The sequence below is a fragment of the Drosophila erecta genome, unplaced genomic scaffold (genome assembly GCF_003286155.1).
Source record: "Drosophila erecta strain 14021-0224.00,06,07 unplaced genomic scaffold, DereRS2 tig00000126-arrow-pilon, whole genome shotgun sequence".
Lineage (NCBI taxonomy): Eukaryota > Metazoa > Arthropoda > Insecta > Diptera > Drosophilidae > Drosophila > Drosophila erecta.
The window spans coordinates 11839802-11864586 of NW_020825209.1; the positions used below are offsets into that span (position 1 = coordinate 11839802).

Here is a 24785-nt window from a genome sequence, read left to right on the forward strand (position 1 = left end):
ATGGAACACCAACGGAAATAATTATCCATATATGGAATGCCATACCACGTTGAGTACTGGTAATCCACCATGTCTCGTTAAACTTGAAACAACCAGAAGCCAGGCATCCAAATTTTCTAAGTCAGATAGCAAATCAGGGTTTTATCGCGCAACACAGAGTGCTAAAGTAGCGCCACAGAAGCCCGAAGTAGCCAAACAAGAAAGCGTGACCAGAAAAGCCAAGTCCCAAAAATGGAGGCGAGCCAACGTCACGCCAACGCTGCGGATAAGAGTGAGATTAGTGATAACCCCTGTTATCGGTAGAGCTTGCTATAATTGAAATGAGAACGAGGGCCAGTTTTTATTTATTTTCATTTATTTTGTAACGCTTGTTGTTTAAAGCTATTTAACTTAAAATTTTCCATAAACTAATTGTATTCATTTTAATTTACTATATAAAAATACGCACAAAAGTGTTGCAATGGAAGCATAAATAGGCATGTTTCAGCATTAACAAAATTCATGTACAGATTGTGGTCATTTCTTAGTTGTTTTGTCTTTTTCGTTGTTTTTTTTTTATTTCGCTTTTTTTTTTTTTGTTTTGTATAACTTTTGTTTTGATTTTGGATTTGTTGTTGACAAGGCGGATATCAATGAAAAAATTATGGTATATGGTTATATAAATAACGAACAAAATATATTTATAAATAATGAATAATTCAACTGGCATTACATTTCTTGTTCTTCTTTGATTATCGATCATTCAAGAGTACCACATAATGGTTTAGTTTACTCATTAGTTTTCTTAGAAGGAAGACGACTTGGATAAGTGATAATTCATAAGTGCTTCATTCCGATGAGGCCACACTTGCTTCATGGGGGTCACGGTTTTAGTTTTTAATTTAGTTTAATTTTCTTTTGTTTTTCTTTGTTTGTTGTACAAAGGGAAGAACGCGTTAAAAGAAATTAGAATAATCATCATGATGATAACCAAAGCTCAGGTCTAAGTTAGGGTTTTTAAAAATTAAATAGAGCAAAAAAACAGTATAATATATAAGTATATTAAATATAGGTATTATAGTAAACCTTTGCACGCTGCCGTAACTTTCCATTCTGATCAATTCCGATTCCAATGCTTATCGGAATACGAAAACAATTGTTTTTGGGATTGAAAGTAAAATCAAAGTAAACCGAAAATATAATAAAATAGACTTTAATATAATAATAAATAATTAATATGCCTTTCGCACTCTGTCTCTGCGTTTCCTTTTCCATTTCCACAAGACTATACATAATTTGTGTTTGTGTGTATTTAATTTATACATAATATTAACGATAAGGCACTTTGAGAATTATTTACCCCCCCTCGTGCGTGGTGCACACAAATTGATAAACACGCGTGGAATTACCTCTTTCCTTGGCGTCTTTTTTCGATTTTAAGTCATGCTTAAAATTTTCGCTGCTGTTGGTCGCTTTGTAACTATAATATGCCGAGTGAAAGAGGTAATAATAAATAGGAGTAATTAAATATTTGATTTAGTTTGATTTGAATTGCAGTTCAGCAATTTTCTTGATATAAATTATTTTCACAAAAAAAAAGTCGCTGTATACAGGTTACAGTTTACATATTTATACATATAAATTTGAATAGGGCAAAAAATGTGTACAAAAATAATTTAAATATTTCTATTAAGTTTATATTTTGTTTGCTCTGTTTAGTTGGATTTAAATTTCTAACACTGTACTCAGTTTGCTCTTCGTTTTTTTTTTTCGCTTTCCGGCCTTTAAAAAATCGTTTTTTCTTTCAATTTTTCCGACACATTCAATTCTCGACATTCGGATGGTTTTCCCTACATAAATATTTTAAATAGTTTTTTTTTGTTAAAGTTTTTCTTTGTTTTTTTCCGTTTTTATTACATATGCATGTACTTCATTATCATCGACGTAAGCATAATTATAATATGGTTTTATATAAGTTGTATATAAATTAAGGGTCTCTCATAACACTAAAATTATATAACTGCACCCAAAAATAGAAGAAATCAAGAAAAAGTTGTAAAATAAATTAAATAAAAATAATATATAATAAACAAAATGATCTGTCGCATATACCATATAAAAAACATAAAATTATCAATGGTCAAAATATGTGTGTGTGTCTGAGTGTGTCGCATGTGTTGTTTTCATAAATTATTAACATTAATTGCATATAAAATATATCTGGTATGTTTTATGTAAATAGATGTGAAAATAAATTATGGTGTTTAAAAATCAGCATTTCCATTTCATAGATCGATTTAAATAGTACAAAGAATCGTAGTCATTCAGACAAAAAATTATATATATCAAATCAATGACAAAATTCCATTAAAAATGTCCTCTCAAAATGAAAAATTGTTGGTTGCTCGTTGGTTGTTGTTGTTGTTGTTGTTGTTGGTTGGTTGTTTGTATGTTTGTTTGTTTGCTGTTGTGATTAGTTGCACGATTTGCAGAGGTATATCATCAATAATATTCATATCATCCAAGATCATCATTTAATTGTAAACGTAAGGTAATTGGTAATTATAATTTATTATCTTTATCAAAATAATAACTCTCGTATGTACACAACGTTTTCTATTACATAAATTTAGCAAAAATAATAAATTAAAGAATTTTTTTAGCATTGTTTCTGTCCGTCTATCACTCTCATTTGAATGGATTGATTGATTAATTGGCTTGGCTTGGATTGGAAGACATCGGACCAACTCTCTATTTATCCACATCAAAAGTTATATATACACAGGTGCTGGCCATATATGTATATATGTATACAAGCCGGTAATCAATTTTTACATTAGACTTATCCAAAGTGCGTGGCGTATAAGTATTGAACAAAAGCGACAGGTGTGCGTGGGTTCTAATGGGTGCACTGCAGTAGTTTCTATAAATGCAGGAACGATTTTCACATTCGTCGTTGGCCGTGGGTTTTCATTTGATTTGATTTGAGCAACATTCGCTGAAGATTCCCAAATAGTCCTTTTCGTCATCTCCGTCTCTTCATCTTGTCCAGTTCATAAGAATGTTGTGTTTAGCTTTAGCTTTCTTGCTAGCTTTGTTATTTTTTTGTTTTGTTTTGTTTTGTTTTTGTTAGTTTTTAGTATTTAGTTATAGTTTAAGATCATCGTTTGCTTGGATTGTTTGTTTGTCATTTACGTATCTATCTACCTAATTGTCCCGTAATTGTCTGTAATTCGGTCCTTCTCATATAACGATTATAACGATTACGTTTGACTGTCACAGCAATGAGAGAATTGATATCAAAGATCGGTTCATATTAAGGGTATGGGGATGTCTGTGTGGCAGTGGCCAGCTTTTTCGGTGGCGTATACTTGATGCACGCATGTTCTGCATCGAAAATGCGCCCCGGAAATCCAGTTGCCTTGGGGAAGTTGGGTTTGGATTGCACTGTGAGAGTAGTTTCCATGGTGTGGTCGTTACTGAGATTTTGTCAAGGATGCTGTTTGTTGATGGATGGATGGATGCTTTGATGGGCGTGAGTAGGAGGATGCTGGATGCTGGATGCTGGATGGTGTTTCAATTCATTTTTGTCTTGCGGACCGCCTCGCCTTAGAGTCCCAAGTTGGACTGCTGCTGGTAGGCCTCCACGCCGGAGCTGAGACGGTTGAATACCGGCAGCCTGGGCGTATCCTCCTGCTGCATCGGTGTGCTGACGCTCTTCTGCAGCAGCTGCTTGCTGCCGACGGTATTGTTGCCCACTCCAGAGCCACTGACCACCACATCGTACGGCGGCGGTGTGTGCACGGGCGAAATGGGCACATTGGGGCTCTCCGGCGGTGTGGCCGGTCCGTGATGACCCATTCCCAAGCCCTGGCCGATGATCATGCCGCCCTGGCCCATGCCCATGCCCATGCTCATGCCCAGGCCCAGTCCAGAGGCCGAGGATGTGGACGAGGCGGAACTGTTGCTGGTGGCGCCATTCGAGGCCAAGTAGCCGTGCTGCAGCGGCAGGGCATCGTGGAACGGGAAGCTGGTCAGCGAATTGGTTGGGCTGAGGGACAGTGATCCGGTGGGCGATTCCCGGTCCGATCCTGTGCTCATGCTCAGCGGTGGGCTCAGCGGCAAATAGAACTGGCTACTGTTGTTGTTGTTGTTGCTGCCGCTGCCACCGCCACCGCCGCCGGTGCTGCTGACGCTACTGTTGCTACTCTGGTTGCTGCTCTGGTTGCTCTTCGGCGAGAAGTTCTGCGACGACGACTGCTGCGCCTGGGACTGCGACTGCGACTGCGACTGGGGGGAGGACTTGGATGCCTGGGCCGCCGCCTGCTGGGCCGCCTGTTGGGCTGCCTGTTGGGCGCGGGCCTCGTCCGCATTGTGGACAAAGTGGCAGCGCGGTCCGTAGGGACAGAAGCCCACGCTGTGGAAGGTGCGGCAGTACTCCGTCTTGTACTTGGGGTGACGGTGCACGTTGCGCAGCTCGTGGCTTCCATGGGCGAACTGGCACTTCTCGCCGTACTTGCATTCTCCGGCCTCCTCGAACGGACGGCACAGCTCGGTCTTGTATCTGAAAGGGTTCGAAGATCGCAATTACTCGGAGTTCTTGGACTAAAATTCAGCTTTAGCTTCAGAGTTCTTGTGCGAATGCCATTGTCGATAAAAGTGCTGCCAAACTGCTAATTAAATTCAATTTACGTGAACTAAGAGCTTTAAGTTAGGTTAAAGAATGATTAGGAAATTGAGATGCACTTTACTTTAATAAATTAAATATGTGGTTTAAAGGTTTCAAAGTTCATTGGACAAGTTTTAATATTTCTGGAAGAAACAATCCTTTCAAACTAAAACACTGCAAGCTGATTATTTGCATGCTAATTGTGTTGATAGATAGAACTTCTCCATACACGGCTGGCATTCCTTAACCCTTTGGCTTCTGACTTCGGCGTGTTCCTCCGCAACTCACCTGGACGTGTTCATCGGCTGCTGTGGCGGCAGTGGCTCCGACTGGGTGCGCTCCAGCTTACGGTGCAGGTTCATGTTGCCCAGGTTCTCGGTGATGGTCACCAGACTGGCAACAGGTGGCTGCTGCTGCTGTTGCTGCTGTTGCTGCTGCTGCTGCTGCTGGATGAGCTGGGCCGGCTGTGAAATGGTGCGTGTGAGGGCGCCATGGAGGCGATGTGGCTGCTGCTGTTGCTGCTGGTGCTGCTGCTCCGAGTTGACGCCGTGCACGAGGAGCATCCTTATTTCCTTACGCACCTCGCGTTGTATGCGATCCAAATCACCCAAGTGATCGTTCATCTGCGAATGCAAAAAGCCAAACATCAATTTCTGTGCGTCTCTTCGGCTTATACGTAACGAGCATATATTTCGCAAAATACAAAACAAAAAAAACTATAATAAAAAAAAAAGAGGACGTAAAACGAAGCGCAAGACGTCGAAATAAAAAGAAAACAAAAGCAAAAGCAGCACAAAGTTAAAGCTCACTTTTACTTTTAACTTGACCTATAAGCAAAAACAGAAAAAACCCAACACACAAACACACGCAAGCTAAGGAAAAAGAGCTAGGCGACTGAGAAATATTGCAAAAGGCATACAAAAATGTTATAATTTTCCAGACATTAAACACCAAAGCCAAGAAAACCAGCTACCTCTCTTTTTTCCCTTCTGGCCTTTACTTTTTAGCCACTCTTTGCCCCTTTTTCCTACCACTTTGCTACCACTCTTTCAATACAGCCCCCCATCCCCCATCCCGCCCCCTGGCTTCATGTCGTCATCGGTTTCGGTTTTTTTTTTTTTTTTTTTTTTTGGGAACGCAACGTCCGACTTGGCCTGTTCATTTTCGTGCGATGCTGTAACATGTTATGCAACCAGTTAACAGACACACACATAGACGCAGAGACACTCCGATGATACACAGACTTGGGCACTTAGCCCACTCCATCAAGCGTGGCCAAAACTAGCAGCAACAGCAACAACAGCAGCAGCAGCAATCACTACCAACCAACCAATTACATATGTATAGAGCTCAAGTTCAAGCCAACAACACGAAAGGCAGAAAAGCTGAGGCTCAGAAAAAGCGAAGCTCAAAAGCCGGAGCTACCACAAAAAGACAACAACAACAAGATTTTTGGGGCCCCAACACAACCAACCAGTAATCAACCGCCTCAGCAAGCCCCATTCCCCCATTCGTAAGCTCCCCTGTTCAAAATGTTAAAAAAAAAAAAAGAAATAACAAAAAATGAGAAAAAACCCAACTCAATTTGCAGACGAAAAACTGGTTGACTTGCTCAACAAGTGCGAAAGAAAAGGAGATATTGAGGGTGTGTGGCAATGCCAGCGAGAGCAAGAGGGACAGCACGAGGCGGTGGCGCATGCGCACCGACCGAAAACAGGGTTGCCAGGGTGTCCAATTTATTTGAATTCAATAGGAGATTAGGCGCACTATGAGAAATATGAATCAATAGCAAAACGACACACTTTCCAAGCTATTTAACTCAAAATCGAAACTAATTACCTTAAAGCTTAGCATAGAATTACAACAGCCATCAAGAATTTTTATATTTAAGCACAGTGAAGAAGTTAAGGATTATTTTTACCATTAGGGTAAACTTCATATAAACTTTACTGCCCCAAAGTCAAGTCAGTCGCAGGATTTAGATGTGCGCCTATGCTCAACTGTATAAATATAGAGCCCCACATGCGATTACAGAACGATATAGCCCACTTAGAGTCTCGTTATCTCGGGAGATTGGGATGCGAATGGGGCTAGGGGCCTTCAAGACATATAAAAAGACAGCCAGGCCAGGCCAGGCCAGGCCAGTCAGACATCAGATGAGGCACATAACAAATAAATATTCATATACATATGCATGCACTTCATTTGGGTTATCTTTGCTACGATTTCAACAGTACACATTCCATGAAATTTCATGAGTAAATTCCATTTCATTCCCAAACAGGCCGAACGGGCCAAACGAAACGAAACAAAACAATTTAAATGTTCAATTAATTAATTTGCCTGGCCAATCAGTTTAGAAGCCGCCATATACACAATGTTTTTGTCGTCGATCGCTTATCTTATCATTCGGCCCGTTTGGCATCGTGTTCTCTTGGTTTGTGCTTCACTTTTATTTCACCATTGGCATTGGCATTGAAGGGTGAGTACCACTTTTCTACTTGGTTGCAAGGTTTGGTATAAAAATGACCAAACTTGTACCAAATATCGGTTTGACGTCAATCCATTTAATATTTGATTTGCACCACACATTAAGTATGCTTTGAAAGTTCTGTATTAAAAGCGATTTAAGGAAAGAATGGTATCAGTTTATTGTACATAAATGAAATTTCTTTGAATCATGTACATATGAATGCATGCATATATGTATGTATATAAAAAGCTGCCTTGCTTATTCATCTTTGGGATTTCCTCGCGTTATAAAAAATGAAACCGAACTTCCTGCATTGTTTTGTTAATTAGTCAGCTGACATTGACGAGCACCTGGCAACCCTGTTTCTCAGTTTCCCAGTTTCAGTTTCAATTTCAGTCTGTAACTCTGCGCAGACAGCAGCAAAAAATAAAAGGAAAAAAATACATAAACATTAACGAGCAAGCGCAACAAGTTTAGCAAACCTTTGGCGCTGTTTCTTTTTTATATATATATATTTTTTTTTTTTCTTTTTGACCAACTTGAACGCTTACGGCATCTTTGCGACTGCGGATACGGTTGCTGCCTCCTGCTCAAGCTTTTGATTTTGCTTTCTGCCTTCGGCTTGCACCAGGTACCATAAATAAGATCCAAGTTTATGCCTGGTAATTTACGATTTCTTCATTTGGAAGCCCCGTAAAAATCCAGCCGAGGCCACCCTTGAAAAGTATTACATGTGCAAAGGCACAAAGAGTACATGTCTTCATCTGATGATTTCATAATTAAATAGTAAGCCCTCACTTGACTTATTGTTTGCATGATCATCTGATGGATAATCAACTCATTAGGACAATATAATATAGTTGTTAGAGAGGCAGTATAAACATTATTTTGATTTGGGTGATTATATTTAACCTGCCTATAATTAATGGTACATTCTGTTGAGCTTGAACAAAACTTCAGAGAAAGTATGGCTGCAGAGTTAAACGATATCTGTAAAACTAAAATACAATAATAATAAATAAAAAAGAAGGTTAGCAATCGAAAGTGAAAACTGGATCGTAACCCAAATTTGCTGGGTTAGCAACTTGAACACTTCGTTTAAAAGTGAAAATCGGTATCGCTGAAGAAATCGCACTTCCGCAACGAAAAACCCAAAGATAACCTTCAAACACGACGCTTTTTTACGACTATTTGTGTGTCAATTAGTTTTGTTTAATTTTGCACAGCTGTTTTGGGGACAACGACGTCGGGTTGAATTCATGGTCAAGTTATGACTCCGATTCGTGAACTGATTTCACAAAGAGCGGATCGCATAAACTCGATTTGTGGGGTGAGTGAGTAATGGGTGATAAAATGGCACGGCCAAGGGGTAAACGGCAAGGAAAGACGTCTTTTTCTTTCCTTTTAAACGTGTTCGAGTTCGAAAAACAACTTTAAGACAATCTACCTCACTTCACGCCGTCGTGCGGCGTTTCTTCGGTGCGTTTGTGTAAAAACAAGATTAAGACCCATTTGGCCAGAAGACAGAGGGGTTAAGAGGCAAAGTCTGGGGTCCTTTTCAAAACTCTTTTTTCCATCTCTTTTTTCCTGTTTTCCTCGTGTTATGCATTAAGCTACGCTCTCTTTCTATCGCCCATCTGCCGTCTCTCTCTACTAGTGGCTCTGAATCTCTTGCTCTCGCTCTCCGTCTCCGTCTCTTTTCTTTCGTCTAGTCGAGAATTTCCCTTTCATTTGAAAATGAAAATAAGTTTACTTTTCTTTCAGTCATGCTTTGGCTTATTTTTCTACCTCTTCTTGGGTTTTTCTACTTGCTGATAGAAGACTCTCTTCAGTCCCCTCGCTTTCTTCCCACTGTTGTGTTGCCACTTGTGTTTTGGTCGCCTGGTTTTTCTGTTTTCCGTTTCATTGTTGCGGTGGGTTAAGAAAAAAAACAAAAAAAACAGAAGACTAGACAGAGACGGAAACAGAGAGTGAGTGAGTGGGTGCTAAGGGGTAGGGCCGAATGGGGAATTCAAGATATTTGGCTAGTCAAGTAGCAGGAGTTACTGGCAATAGACCTCTTTTTTTGTTCAAAATATTTCCTATTTTTGAAATTCCTGGCTCGGTTTAGAAGCAAGTTGTTGCATAGTTGCACTTTGATCGCCTAATTAAGGCCAAGGGGCTACCTTTAAGCACTATTTAAGGAGCTGTTAAGTCAAAGTACTTGGTAACATTTTGAATGCTGTTAGTTTAGTTGATTCATATTCGATTTGAGTTTTTCCCTTTACTTTTCAGCTTCCAAGAGCAATGTTTCAATAGCCTTTGTATCTTTCTCTGCCAACTGGCAGCTTTTACAATTCACTTTAAATGCCTGTAAGCATTACATACTGTGCAGAGGTGCTGTAATAAACGTCTTATTACCTGTTTTTGTTTAAGCTCGTTCAGATTGCCTAACATTTAATTTCCACAAACTATATAAATGTATATATGTACTTTTGATGGCAAGATTTGCTATCGAAACCATTCCATGATACTTAAGATCCGCAATGGTAATCGGTTCTTGGGAGATTTGGCATTACTTTTGGAACAACTCACGGCTTACATATGAAACCACTACTATATAGTTATGCAGATGTGTATATAGCTTATCGAGTGTGTGTTGTTTCAGGTCTTGGCTCACGGGGCTGTTAGGTAAGATCGGCGATTGTTGTTGCTGCTTACTTGTTTGTGTCTCATAAACACGTTCACACAGATACACCCGACTTGTTGAGTGTGTGTGTGTGTGTGTGTGCGAGATGCTGAAGACCTGCTGTTGTTGGTTTTTTTTTTTTGTGTTTAATTTTTTTCGGTTGAACTAACTGGTTTATAAAGCCGTACCAATACAAAGCGACAACAACGTCGCGATGACGACGACGCAATATCCATAACCTCGATGAGCTAACACCAATACAATGGTAAAAATAAAATTAACGAAAATAAAATCCAAACTCACACCCAGACAATCTTTATTCTGTTCATATATGCGAATTGGAAATGAATACAAAGTTATTATTGAGTGTTATTTATAATACCCGACCAACCTGCACGAACGGCTAAAAAGAGATGGAAAGAGGCTAGGGGGCGTGGCGCTACTATATATTATGTATCTGAATACAGCGGCGGATCAGCAAATATGAGTTTAATTGCACTAATCGGTATCTGTATTCCACGGCGAAAATTACCTGACATTTATATGAAGAACCTAGAAACCGCCAACACTATTATTTTGCCCGCCATTGTACAGGTATAACTCGCATCTATTAATCGCCCGGGGGAATAACATTAGCAATTAAATCAAGTTATTTCCATTTAGTTAGAGGGATGGGTATATGTATATATGTAGCTGTAGGATCGATCGATGCCCACAGATAAAGATCCGAGATCTGAGATGCGATATATGTATGTATGTACCTATCTGATTTCCATATTTACACAGACCGTAGTCTTTGCGGTTCAATTAAAGTTCAAGGTAAGCTTCAAATTTTCTATGCAAAGTGCGAGATTTCTATCCAACGAAATTTGATTAGCAGCCAGACGCCGATCAAATTAAACGAAAATGTAAAACATAAAACAAAAATTATAGGCCCTCTATTTTTTGTTATTTGTATTTTATATTTTATTTGTTTTTGTTGATTTTGTTAAGCAGAAAACAAAAGCAATCGTATCGCATCGGGTTTAATTGTTGTTGGCAAATTTGAATTGGTAATTAACACATGCGGCTGTCATGCGAGTTTTTCATTGCTTTTCATTTTCATTCCCATTCCAATTCGATGTCGATTTCCATCTCCATTTCCATTTCGATTTCCATTGCATTTTGCATTGCATTGCATTGGACTGCATTTCCCCCTTTCCATTCTCGACGGCTGATCAGTGATCACTTTTGATCGATTGATGGGCCGCAAGCACACAACAAAACAATCTAGAACAGACCCCATTGCACTTTGATTTTATTTTTTTTCCAGAACCCCTTTCAAACACGATCTGCAACTGATAAGCAAGGCAAGAAAGCAGCTTGCTGCACTGAGCGAAAACCTCCCGCATTTCGAACAAATGTAAATAGTATAATATAGTTTATATAGTAAACACAAATGCATATTATATCTATTTAAAACGTTATGACTATTATACGGCAACAAACATTGTCTATAATTTTTGCAAAATTCTATTTTTGGCGCTATCTTGAGATGCAGAATGTCGTCTAAATCTTTTTTAGTTTCATTAAACAACGTGTATTAGACCACCGGGCACATCTTGTGCAAAAACTACTTGAAATGTTAGCACAACAAGGTAACTAAAATAAATGTTTAGCTTGAAATAAACAAACTACAAGTTCCTGGAAAAAATGGCAATGCGATGGTGCCAAAAGTTCTAACACTTAATCAAATGCTACAGCTGCGATATGGATAAATTCGTAACCTAACTGGCGCTTTTTGTTCGTTCGATTAGGAGGAAGAAAGAAATATGTAAATGAGTTTACATAATATTGTCAAAGGCTTATGATTTGTTTAAATTAGTTAACTGCCTTTGCCTTAGGCTTTTCAACTGGTTAATGTGATTATTCGGTTTCTAGTTTTCAGTTTTCCGTATTCACTACTCAGTTTTGAGTTTGGTTTTCGGTTTGGGTTTCTTTTTGGGCTTCGAGTTTGGGTTTGGGTTTGGGCCATCCAATCCATCGATTGAGGTCTAGGTCGAATCGTCGAATGGAGCATTTCACATTTTCGTGGCGTTTGCATTGTCCATCCGTTCGCTGGTCGCTTGTTAATATTTGGTAAGCGAAATAACGAGGCATAGATAGCGAGAGTGTTTGAAGGGAGGGGCGGGGAATGGGAGGGCGGCGGATAAACGATGGGGGAAGCGCAGAGAGGAGAAGAAGACAAGACGCATGCGCAACTGCCGTGCCAGTTTCGTTTCGTTTCATTGCCAAGCGTCCGCCGTTGTCTCTTCCTCTTCTCATCTCTTCTTTTCGCTTCTTTCTTGTACGCTTTGCTGTTTCCTTTCCTTGTTTTTTTTTTTGTTTTTTGTTTTTTTGTTGGTCGAACCGGCTCACATAATAATAATTGGCAACAACGAAAATCACATAATAAAACACAATAAAAGAAAACTTCACAACGACTTGGCCTTGCTAAATTCGGAGCACAACAACCATAAAACATGTGTATGTATGTAGCTTTGAAAAAAATCAAGAGAAGTACAGTGAATACTGGTCATGTTACACAAATACCATGCGGTAACGAAATGTTTATTAGTTTTATGTTGAGTATAAACATTAAACTGCAAGCTTGGTAAAATAACATTGACTTTTCGGTCAACTGTAAAGGGAGCACACTGTACAGATACTATAAAATCCGGCACAGAAATAACACTAGAGTGAATAAACAGAAACCAACAAATCCACTCACAAATCGAATTTCGTATCCAAGAGAGTTCCGTCTTTAATCGATGTGCGTAAAAATAAAATCAAATAAAATAAAACATAATAATCATTGTCTTCTTCTTCCTCTGTCGCAACGCGTTGCGTCTGCGCAGTGTTTTTTTTTATATTGCTTTATATCTCTCTCTTTTTTTTTGCGAAAAGGAAGGGAAATACATATAAAATGTTGCAATTGCCGTTTTTGTTTTGCTTAAGCAAACCAGTCAAACAAATGCAAAAAGCGAAGAGAGAGGGGTAAAGGGGAATGATGGGGTAAAGTGGAGAAAGGGAGATGCATGATGGAGACCTTTTGCACACATACACACACACTCTCGCGCGCACAGCAGCAGTGGGTAACATAGAGAGAGGGAGAGAGAGAGAGCTGGGGAGCACAAAGCCACCGTTATGCAATCGAAATGGAGAGTTTCGAATGGGAGCAAAGTGGGAGAGAGACGAAGATAGAGATAGAGATGGTAGATATGTATCAGATGGTAGAAAGAAAAAGTGGAAGCTATCATTTTCAAGGTAATCTTAACCTAAAACACGAAATTAGCTCATATTACCCACTATGTTGTAATATGAATAGCCCCATATTTGACCGCATAAGCCATGCAATATTTATATGGTATATTATATTATAATTATAAGCTAACACAAAGCTCGTAAATTTTTTTGATTCCGGACATTCGATTCGGGCAAAAAATTGCTCAGATAGTGATTTATAGCCAAACAATCCAACCGGAAACGAGAAATGCACTTTCTGCATTTCTTTTTAACGATCAAACTCTCCAATTACATATTTTGATGGATTGAATTACATATTTCCTAGTATTTTTTTTTTGGCTCTCACGCAATACGAAAGTCCACAATACGCATTAAAGCAAAATATATTTCTAGTTCCAGGAGCTAGTCTTAGAAACACAAAGTTCCGTCAATAAACGAAGAAGCTCAAGTTCCACACGTTTTTATTGAATCAGAAGTTCAAACTTTCTGGAAAAGTTCAAGATAAGCACATTGTTTGCTTGCTTGCATAGATAACCAACGAAGAAATGGTGCTTACACATTATTAGCTGTTCTAGAATTTGTATAGGCTCGGTTTGGGAAATCTACAATCCAAAACCGAAAACGAAGCCAATCCCCATCGCGATCGCGACCCCTTTGCCCTTGCCTTAACCTCTGCTCCAGTTGCAATCCTCTTTCACCACCTCTTTAGTTTTTTGTTTTTTAGTATCCCCCCTTTTCCAGTCGACAGGGTAGTCTGGGAGTCTTCTTATCAGACGACGGGGTGTCCAGAGTGTCGAACCTTATCGAGGGTCTCGTTTTCGGTTGGGTTCCCTCCGATTGTTTTGGCGTGCATGTGTGTGGATGGACTGTGGTTGTGGAGTGACTTTAGATGCCTCCTCCACACTCCCAGCAGTCCCACTTCGAATCCCCATCATTCACATTTCGCTGCGTGTTTTCCTTTGGGGACAAATGTCGTAAAATAAATCCCTAGCCGCCGACCGAGAACTCGATTAAAACTCGATCTCAAAACAATACGATCCGATTCAAGCCGAACTGATCCGTTTCGAGGGCAGAGAAGGGCTGAGCTTTAATGTATGTACATCTGTACATACATATGTATGTATGTGCATACCGGTCAGCCGCAAACATTTCGAAATTGATTTGTGTGTTTTTTACTGCTTCTATATAAAGCCCGAATTACGAAAAAACATGTCATGGATGGTGACAGGAAACTTATAAGGGAGGGAAATGTCGAAATCAGCTGAACATAAACAAATCAAACAATGATGACTTTGATAGCTAACGTTTCAAAACGGAGGAAAATTACTCAGTTATAGCTATTATAATAAAGAAGTAATCATCATGATGTATTAGTTTACACTTTATGACTTTGCAATGAATTGATAATTAAAACGAGTAACGGGTATAATGATTGTACATCTCCTGAATGTTCTGGCCACTGACCTTTAGTGTGCCTGCTTTTCACAATCCCCAGCCAGTGTGGCTGTGCTCCAATACTTTTGGCGTTAAGTAGGGAATTATGTATGAATATCATCTTGTGATAAACGTAAACCTAGCTATTTTTATGTTCTGTATTCTCTGCTCTCTACACTCTCTCGATTGTCTTCAGTGCTTATCACTTGGCCCGGTAAATGTATGGCCGTCGTCTTTGTGTCGTGAGCACATGGCAGTGGCAGTGACCCCCTTCCAATCTTCCTCCGAAACCTCAACCCCAACCTCCTCCCCCAAACTACTCCTATCTGTCCTATGCACACTTGTATGTGCTCTTTTCTCTCAGTTAAACCAAGTGCAGGCCAGGCACGTAAATCATAAAAAATAAAAGAAAGGAAAACACACATTTTAGGTATAGATTGAGAAGAAACGACGCTCTTTCTCTGTTGACACACGCGCGTTTTAAAGTGCAGCTATGTATCTGTCTTTGTGTGTGTGTGTCTATGTGTGTATGTGATTTAATGTGATAAGAATACTTATTATTGGGTTAGTTAGTTCATACAGTAATAATCTTTCGCTGGCTGCTGTTTTTGTTGCTACTCAAAAGCGATAAGCAAAGCGCACAACTGATATATATACGAGCACAAGACCAACAAAAACTACTGAGAGCAATAATAACCTAACTAAGAAACAACAACGATATATGCACACAACACTTTAACTAACAAGCAAATAAAAACAACTATAAAACGAAAAGCGAGAGAGATCCACCTTTATTTCTAGTTTGAAACACCGGCGATCGCTCGAAAATCAGAAATTTCATTTCGCAGGCAATTGGAATTTTCCAGAAGTTACAATGAAACGTCAGAAAATAATGATTTGATAAGCTCTACTAAGTATTTGCGGTAGAATTCCATTTAGAAGATTTGTTTGGATCATCGAATTGACGGCATTAAAAACAATTTAATAAACACCAATAAATAAACTTGTTTCTTATTTTCAACAACTTCGCAGGCACGAAAACGTGATAGAAGTTTTTGGGGTCTAGATGGTTTAATATTTGCCTTTGAGACGATATTGATTAATATGGTACGACCATTAAATATGATGTGAATAGCCATTATGTATTATGTAGTCTATTAAAACAATGTCAAATTCATTTGGAAATGAGTAGTAAATAAAGTGATAGGAGTCTCCTTAAATAGGAGGCGATGATAATGCGGTAAATATAGCAAAAGATCAGTATGTATTTCTCTAACTCTACCTCTTGATCTTCTTCCGCAGGTTGCATTGATCCCTTTTGATTCTCCTCTTTTTCGGTTCTTTTTTACCTTCCCCTTCTCTATTTGTACCCCAACTCTCTTTTCTCATTCCTTTTTCCTGCGCCAATAATTTATCGGCTATTTGATAACCCGCACAAACAAAACAAAGAACAAGCAGAAAATGCTGAAAGCAATCAAACAATAAGAAATACACGGCGAAAAAAAAGTGATGTCTATGATGCTTAATAAATATAAATAATTATAAATGTTAAAAGAACTATGCTAATACAAAAAAATTATATGCTTTTGTGAATTTAGCAAAGGTACATAGTTCCTATGTATAGGTAGATATAAAAAACCATATGAAACTTCATATTTTTCCCTGTGCAGAAAGAGCGGGACGGAGACCGAGATCAACATGTTGAAAATGTGTTGAACACGTGGTTGTGGAACTCTCAAAAACAAAAATCCGATCGAAATCGTGATTAAAATATATATATGTATATGTATATCGGGGGTTGCTTAGAACACAGGGAAAAACAAAAACTCACATGTGTTTTTTGTTATCTTAGTGGTCCTGCAAAACCAGTTGCAGAGTGCATGTGTGTGTGTGTGTGTGTGTGCGCGCTCCAGACAGAGGCAGCGCTATCGGCAAAAGTCGCAAAACAAAACCCAGAAAGCAAAGACACAAGGGAAAAAAGCAAATGCAAAAGCAAACGCAAAAGCAAAAACAAAAGGCAAAAAGCGACAGTGAATGTGAATGGAAATCTACTAAACAAACGGGGCTCTCTGCCGACGCTGACGCCGACTGCGCTGCCAGCGTCCTCATTCGATCGCGACTTTATTATATAATAGATTCGATTGGATTGGATTTTTCGGTGGATTTCGTTGTGTGGATTGGATTGGCAATCAGAAAAACAAAAAGCTGAAACACCAAAATATATATATGGGGAAAAAAACCAGGTTTGCAAGCGCAACACTTTTTGTAGGGTGGCCCGCATGAAAAGCGTGAAAAGCAAATGCCAGCCAGCATAATGAAAATATGTACATATTAACGAAATTATTAAGCAAAGCGAACTGTAAAACCGAGAGATACAGGCGGGAATATCGTGTTCTACGAATAACAATAAGCCATGGATAATGGATAATGTTAATGTGGAATGTTATCCACACATTCCCAGAATCCGGGAAAAAATTAAAACTTCATATCGATTCTGAATGCAAAATACCCGGCCTTTCGCGGCACTGAGAGCAAAATCAGTTTGACTGATAAGAACATATTATTTATAAATTTAATAAATAATAAGAATAACTAAATCATAGTTGTAAGTAATGGACACTTGACATGTAGAAGTCCGAGTTCAAAGCCCACTTCTGTCCAATGGCTTTATATGCACACTTTTGTTATTTCAATATCCAAATCGAATTTTTTTCCTGTGCGCGCAAACAACAAACCACAGATGGGGGCGTGGGGGAGGAGGGCAGCGGAGCGACGGTGGGGCGAGATGTACTTTGGCACTCAATTGAGCGGCCATTAGCAATAATACCAACAACAATGAGAACAACAGTACAGCCAAGACAATTTCAAGATTACAACAACAGCGACAACAACAAATGACAATAGAATATGAAGTGTCTTCGCCTCTATGCTCCATCCCTTTCTGGCCAACGACAAATGGGCCCCACTGCGCACGCCTGCCTGGCTCGCTCACTCGCTCTCCCTCCCTCTTCCTCTTCCTCTCTCGCTCTCTCTCTCTCTCTCCTTCTCCCCACCAAGCCAGGCCAGAGCGAGAGCGAGAGCGCTGAGGAGTGGGGGCATACTGTCAAATGCGTTGGTGTGGGCGAGATAGCAAAGCGACGACAAAGGCAAGAGAGCGTAAATACATACACATGCATACGTATGTATGTAGCTATGTGTATATGTGTATCGTATTTATTTGATGTGCATGTTTTTCTTATTTGTATTTTTTACAACTGCACGATAAGAGGACAACCGGGCAACAACAATAACACTATTATTAATAAAAATAATAAAAATAATAAGCAGCCAGTAGCTTCGCACGCAAATGACTTATTTATAATTTATTTTCATCTAGGCGGCAGCAACAAACAATTAACGAACAGTTCAATTTAAGCGAATATTACATTGTTGCGTATGTGTTTTATAATGTAATGTATCATATATCTTGAGACCTTCGCTTGTACAAATTCTTAAAGAAACCACTTGTTTCAGTTAAATCATATGACATTGCATATCACATCCCTATCACATTTTACCAAGCATTTCTTTAAAAGCAAGAAAAACGGTTATGCGTGGTATAGTTTTCGATATGTACGTTTCTTAGATGGAAAATCGGTAGCTGTGATCCTCAATTTCAACCCCCATCGACTGATAAACTCTTGACGAACTGAGGATCCCCTCCCCCCTTCTTCGCCTTCGCCCGGCACCATCTGCCCTCTCGCTCCCACTCCCAGGGTATCTCAAGGGTCAGCCAGTCAATATGCTGACAATGTGTTTTTCTTGTTGTTGTTGTACTTATTACTATAGTTGTTGTAGCTGTTGTTGCCCCGGCCCCATGTCCTCATGTGCGTTTTCATGAGTTTAAGTGCCTGTTGGGTAGTGAGTTTATTTGATGTGCTCACTTCAGCCATTTTATAGCCAAATTCAATAGGAAACTGCCAGAATTCTACACAATGGCAGGTGCATTTTCTAGAAAACACACATATACGCCTTGAAACTTGAAACTCATAGTCAAGTTCCATAGGAAACGGTTCTGAGTCCCAACACTTGGCAGGTGTACTTTTAGCTATTTTCGGAAGACGTTTAGAAATCTTTTCGAAAACATTGCAAGCGTAAAGGGCCAAAAAATCAATACAGTGAACAATATACACAGTCCGTTCTCAAGGCGTTGTAAAATTCTTAAATACGTAACTTATAGATGTTTCAAGCAAATTTCAATATAAATTGTGTCTGGCAACACTGTCGCTGCGCTTGCATTGTGCGCCAGTGTGGGTGCGGGAGTAAAAGAGACGGAGCGAGCGGCTCGGGGACTTGAGCCTGCGTTTTCGAATCGGTTCGTTTGGAATGGGAATGGGTATGGGTATATGGGCAAATGCGGTATTGGACCTGGACTTTAGGGATGGGGCTGCATATTAATCGAGTCGAGTCGAGTCGAGTCGGTTTGGATCGGATCGGATCGAAATGAAATGAAATGACGTTCGGCGGAGTTGAGGGTTAACGAAGTTGGAGGAGAGGTGGGGGGAGAAAAAAAGGAGGAGAGTGAGGATTCAAGATTGAAGAGTTGCCTTTTTTGTTTAGGTAGGTAGCGGTGGTGGTCGCTACACTCGCTCTTTTACTCCTCCTCCTCCTCCTCCTTGTACTCCTACTCCTACTCCTTCTCCTCCGCCTCCTCCCCCACTAACTGAGTCCACTTCTTCTTCTTCGCGCAGCAATGGCGTCGGGACAAACACATACACTGCATAAGAAGAAGCAGAAGCAGACGAAGAAGGAGAGGGAGGATGAGGAGGAGGAGAAGAGAAAAAAACACACAGATCAAAATAAAACGACGACGTTGTTGTTATCGCCTTGGCAGGAAATGGAATTATATTCGTAAAAAGTAGTCGCCGTTTGTCGCTCTGCAAGTGTAAGTGAGCCTCTTCTCAGCAGGAGAGGGTAGCGCAGAGAGCGGGGCGGGGGTGAAGGGAGGAGGGGGAGTAGAGACGGGCAAAGAGTGGAGGAGGGGGAGTTTGCTGAAACGCAATACCGCTGATTACGTACGGGAATTTCGATATAACAAACTAAGCAGATTTTACACATTTTACTTTTTAGCCTGAAAACGGAGAAGCAGGCAAAACAAAAACAAAAAAAAAACACTAAACACAAGCCAAGCAAACAGGCGAGACCCACTACAGTGAACTCACGCTACACAGTTATTTTTTGACTAAATCGGAGGATAATTATAATTGATTTAAACAGATGTATCAGCTTAAAATGTAAACCCTAAAAAATAAAATATTACTCTAGCTAAAATACAAGCAACAGAGCTTAAGAGGTGATATTCCTTAGCGAGGTTCCACTGCAAACTGCATTTAATGCTCACATGGTAATACAATGTACATGCATATAAATTTCATAATAAAATCAAGACGAAGCCAAGAAAAACGAGAAATTAAAAGTTATGCGAAAATGTGAATTTCAAAGTTGGCGCTCCCTTCCTCTTCACTTTCGGCACTCTATTCTCCATTCTCCCTTTCCACCCCTTCCCGGCACCATTGCTCCACTGCTCCCCTCTCCGCAATCCACATTCGAGCCGAACGAAGTGGCGCAGTAAATGTAACAAAAGGCAAAACAAAAATGTTTTTAAAAACAAATTGAAAAGCAACGATTGTGACACTTTTGCTTTTTGTGCCATATTTTAACATTTTGCCGAAACAATCAATAGTTATACAAATCGAATTGGTTTAAAAAATAGAATTGCCTGATCAAAATATCCTTTATTATCCAAAATATGTACTAAAAATTCACATTTGTGTTTGGGTGCGCAAAGGGGTTGCACCAATTTTGCTGCCTAATAAAAAGTTGCGCTGCAGCATTTCCTACTCGTTTGTGTTTGTTTGTTTGTTTGAGTGTGTTTGCGGCGCCCTTTCGCTTTCTGCATCAAAATGTTGTTGCCTTCGTGGCTGTCGCAGAGCAAAAACAAAATAAAATGCTGTGTAATGCCAGAAAATATGAAACAATCTTCAATGCGAATAGTCTCCGATTGCCTATCGGTAATCGATTGCAAAGTTCATTCAATATGCATTTGCAGCTTTATCGGACGTCAACCTGCCTTGGCCCTATTTTTAATTCTTTTTTTATTGTTTGTTGTTTTTCTCCTTGCACACTGTTATTTTTTCCGTTACTCTACTTGACCCTTTGGATTTGCATTTTAGTTTACGCAAATTTGCGAAAAAAAGCGCAGTCACAAGAACAAGAAAATCAAAACAAAAGTGAGCCTAACACTGCTCCGTCTCACTCTTACTTGTCGCCCCTCTCGCGATCACAAGAAAAACCGCAAAACTTTGCACGTAATCGCTGCAGCAGAGCTCTTGAACATACATACAACAAAAATAACAATATTAGCTCATTTGAGAGCAATCAATAAAGCAAAAACAAATGAAAGAAATATTATGTATAAATAATACAACAGAAGAAATCACTAAAAACAAAAATCCAGCCAAAAGCAAACCCGGAACTTGAGTTAATCGAATTTGTTGTCGATCAGCAGCTGCGCTGCCGACGTCGCTGCCAGCAACACGCACACATGCATCACATATATATACATGCATATGTACATATATACGTACATGCATATGTACATATATACGTACGTGCACATGTATATACAAACAGTAAATGATCACGAGTGGTGTTATTGCTGCTGCTGTTTTTGTTGTTATTATTATTGTTGTTGTTGCTTTTAATGATGCTGCTGCGATGACGCCAATTGTAACAAATAAATGGGAAGAGAAGGGACAAAAAGAGAAGGTGCACGGCGTAAGGAGACAGACAGAGAGAGCGAAAGAGAGCGGCAGTGGGAGAGCGCGATATGCAAGGATGCCCCGCCCCCTTCTCCAATACACTTATCACAAATCCTTATCAGACAATTATTTAGTCCACTTTATAGCCTGTCGCTTATTTTCATTCTCCACCACCGCCACCCCCCTCTCACTCGCTCTCTCTATCTCACGCACACACAGTCTTTTTGTTGCTGTTTTTTGTGAGTTGACAAGCCGAAATTATAATTATGAATCAGCTTTTATAATGAAGGAATAACAAACAACAAATGCAAGTGTAACACAACGGAAATATAACAAAATGAAAAATGGAAAACAAGTTATCGAAATTAAGCAAACGTTGCACATACTGCCTTTAACAATGCGATACAAAAACGGCGCAAAATGCAAGTGCCGAAATGAATAAGCCAAAAAACCATGTGGTTTAGGCATGTTTTAAGTTGTCGATCCAAAAATATTTATGATTTTCTTTTCACTCACTATTGATCTTCTTAAATATTGCTTACCAAGTGCTTGAGTTTTTTTGTTTGTGAATTGGCGGCAATTCGAGTTATACTAAATTTCTAGGAAACCCAAATCCCAAGGGTTATTTTCTAAGAATTAATTTGCGCACAGCTACATGTGTATGTACATATGTAATTGCATAAAAAAACCCTAATTTATTAAATTCGTCAAGTTACTCTCAATACATTTCATTCATAAATTTGGGGTATAAAACATACATATGTAAAGCATCTTGAAAACTAACAGTTTACCAAGAATTTCTTCACCAGAATTGCAGAAAAAAAGAATGACTTTTGAAAAAAAAGCAAAAAAGAAACCCAAGGCATAAAAACTAATAATGACTAAACATTTAAAAACATGGGAAAAATGTAGTTATTGGAAAATGTGGCAAACTTACCGCTACGTATTTGGATATATCGCCACGCTCGAAATAATGCGATTCATCCTGCTCTCTTGATTTCTGCAGAATATCAGCAGACATTTTGTTGATCGGTTTTGAACAGATTTTGAACTTGTTGTAGCCGTTGTTTATTTGTTTTTTTTATTTGTTGTATTTTCCACTGGACAAGACAGAAAAAATGTGCGAATTTTTTCGTTTTGTTTTATCAATATTTCTTTATTTTGTTGCTTGTTTCGTTTGTGTTTGATTTGTATTTGCTTTGCACTTGAATGTTGAGTTATATATGTTGTTATTCGTTCCGCGAATATTGCATTGCAACAATAAAAAAAATCAGCTAAAAGAGTGAAGGAAGAGAGCGTTTGATTAGCAACGAATGATGGTAGTGAGTGATGCACGGGGGCAGAAGAGAGAAGGGCGAAGAGCGAGGGAGCAGAAATTACACGTGCTTGTCGTTCGAATGCGTGTGCGAGTGTGTGTGGGTGTGCGTCAGGATATTTTCCAGGCACATGTGTAAATGGAAGATGAACAACCAGCGGCCGATCTTCGTCGCTTTGCTTTGTCCCTTTTTGATATACATATGCATGTGTGGGTATTTTTTAAACAGCCGATCTGTTTTATTTACGTGTGTGCGTTGTTTGCTTTGCTTTTATCGTTTGCTTCGTTCGCGTTCTCGAAAAGCGGAGAGATAAGCTTGCGCTTCGTCCCTTTCCTTCCTTTCCTCCTCCTCCTTCTGCACAACCTTCTTTCACTCTATCTCTCTTGCCCTCCGTGTGTGCCTAAGTGTGTGTGTGTGTGTGCGATCTCTAGTGGTGGTCGTATATCACATGCGCCTGTGTTTGTAATTCTTATATTATTGCTGCGACAGCGAACTTAAAAACAACAGAAAAAAAAAACACAAAAATCAAATAAAAAGGGCAGCAATTGCTGTCGCTTGTGATTTTTGCCTGTTGCTTTCCCCGCTCCTTCTTGCTCACGAGGTCCTTAAGACTGCACACATGCGCACATGTGTATGTAAAATGAATCCGAGTGTTTGCTTATTTGAACAAATTCTCGTTGCGCCTTTGCTATTTACTTTTACTTTACACCTTTAAAAAAACAATAAAAGGAATGGATCATTTCTTGCTTTACTTTACAGTTAACTGTTATATACTGTTCAGCGATCAATTCGACTGTATTCCGGCACTTGCAAAAAAAAAATATAACGTAACAACGAAAAGGGATATGCAAGATAACCACCTACGGATCGCACAAAACACCACAAAATACACGAGAAAACAAGCACACACTATTTGAATTTGGCTATCGAATCGCTAATTACTTTGTATACGGGCGCAGAGGTCCTGTCGCACTTCGCTCGTTCGCAAAAAAAAACACAACAAAAGAGACGCAGCACGTCCGTCAGACAACCAGCCAGATCGGAATCGAAACTTACACTCGCACAAAAATGTCAAATCGCTGTTTTTTTCCCGTTCGGTTGACCGACAGTGTGACCAGGCGATGGTTAGCCGATAAATGCTCGCCAGTGTGGCCATATTTTTTTTGGCGGCATATCACTTGGCCTCTCTTTTGGCGCTATTTACTGAGAGAGTTTGAATTTCGTAACACTTCGATTCTCTTAATGGGTACTCTTTAATCGGATACCCAACCAAGGACAGTTGTTATCTAGCTAAGTAAAAGAGTGCTTTAAACACCCATATAATGGCGGCTTATTTATGCAGGATCTTGATGTCCTTGCGCCAATGTCATTTGCCGAAGCAAACTGCCTTGGCAGCGGTGCCACCAAGTTTGTTTCGAATTTTAGAAGTTATCGCCAGCGCTGCCACCGTTTCTTTTACCTTTGAGTACATTGATGCGCATAACTTGTTTTTTTTTTAAGAAGGCAACTGCATGTAGTTATTACTAGTTATTGCCATTTGTGAAAATATAGCTTTCCACTTTACCTCCACAGGTGGCGACGGCATCTGTAATCAAACTATGTGGCAGCCTCATAAAAGAAGCGCGTTACTTTAAATTTCATTTGTACTTTTCCACATCTCAGCTTTTCAGCAAATTAATGATGTTTCTAAGAATTGCACTTGAAAAGGTAATTTTGAAACGAAAAATTATAAATTATAAATGTCTAAAAACCTATTATTCAACTTAAGAGGCACATTGATAAATGTTACGCTTCGTAAAAACGTTTCTAGTTTTGCTCTCTTAGAATTCAATCAGAACTTGTGCTTATCAGCAATTGCACTGCAATTGGTGTTCCAATCAGCGCCTTCTGTTCGCAAACGGGGTGCTGATTGGAATGGGTCAGTGGTGCAGTGGACATCCCATAAAGTTCATAAATAATAAAAAAGCAGATTCTCACTCACAGGCAGACCGCGTACGTGTCATTAGTCAACAATGACGAATAAACAAAGAAATTAGGAGGGGTCTTATAAATGTATTTCACATGCGGGTTGCAAAAGACGTCAACTGAATTTATCTGGGATCTTAACAAAGACCACCTGAGAGTTAAAAATCATTACCCATCTATTTTTCAAGGAAAATAATAGTAAATAAGTAAATAATAG

General features: G+C 39.4%; 1 protein-coding gene and 2 long non-coding RNA genes across 3 annotated transcripts; 1 reads left to right on the forward strand and 2 right to left on the reverse strand.

Moving 5' to 3' along the window:
* Window positions 1-2386: 2386 nt before the first annotated feature.
* Window positions 2387-22383, reverse strand: LOC6551122 (protein TIS11). The gene is made up of 3 exons (XM_001978313.3): window positions 22225-22383; window positions 4937-5271; window positions 2387-4543 (listed from the first exon to the last, which is right to left on the reverse strand). The coding sequence occupies exons 1-3, from the start codon at window positions 22306-22308 to the stop codon at window positions 3589-3591; spliced, it is 1374 nt and encodes a 457-aa protein (XP_001978349.1). The 5' UTR covers window positions 22309-22383; the 3' UTR covers window positions 2387-3588.
* On the forward strand, window positions 14122-14485 carry LOC113564552. The gene is made up of 2 exons (XR_003408092.1): window positions 14122-14173; window positions 14245-14485. It is a non-coding gene; the product is annotated as an uncharacterized LOC113564552 (long non-coding RNA).
* Window positions 22384-22484: 101 nt separating the features above from the next.
* Window positions 22485-23698, reverse strand: LOC113564551. Its single transcript, XR_003408091.1, has 2 exons — window positions 23546-23698; window positions 22485-22561 (listed from the first exon to the last, which is right to left on the reverse strand). It is a non-coding gene; the product is annotated as an uncharacterized LOC113564551 (long non-coding RNA).
* Between the last annotated feature and the right edge of the window lie 1087 nt (window positions 23699-24785).

Coding starts and splice junctions, on each gene's coding strand:
- LOC6551122 (XM_001978313.3), bottom strand. CDS start 22,308: ATGTCTGCTGATATTCTGCAGAAATCAAGAGAGCAGGATGAATCGCAT. Junction 5,272..22,224: donor ATATATCCAAATACGTAGCG/GTAAGTTTGCCA, acceptor TTGCATTCGCAG/ATGAACGATCACTTGGGTGA. Junction 4,544..4,936: donor CAGCCGATGAACACGTCCAG/GTGAGTTGCGGA, acceptor GAACCCTTTCAG/ATACAAGACCGAGCTGTGCC.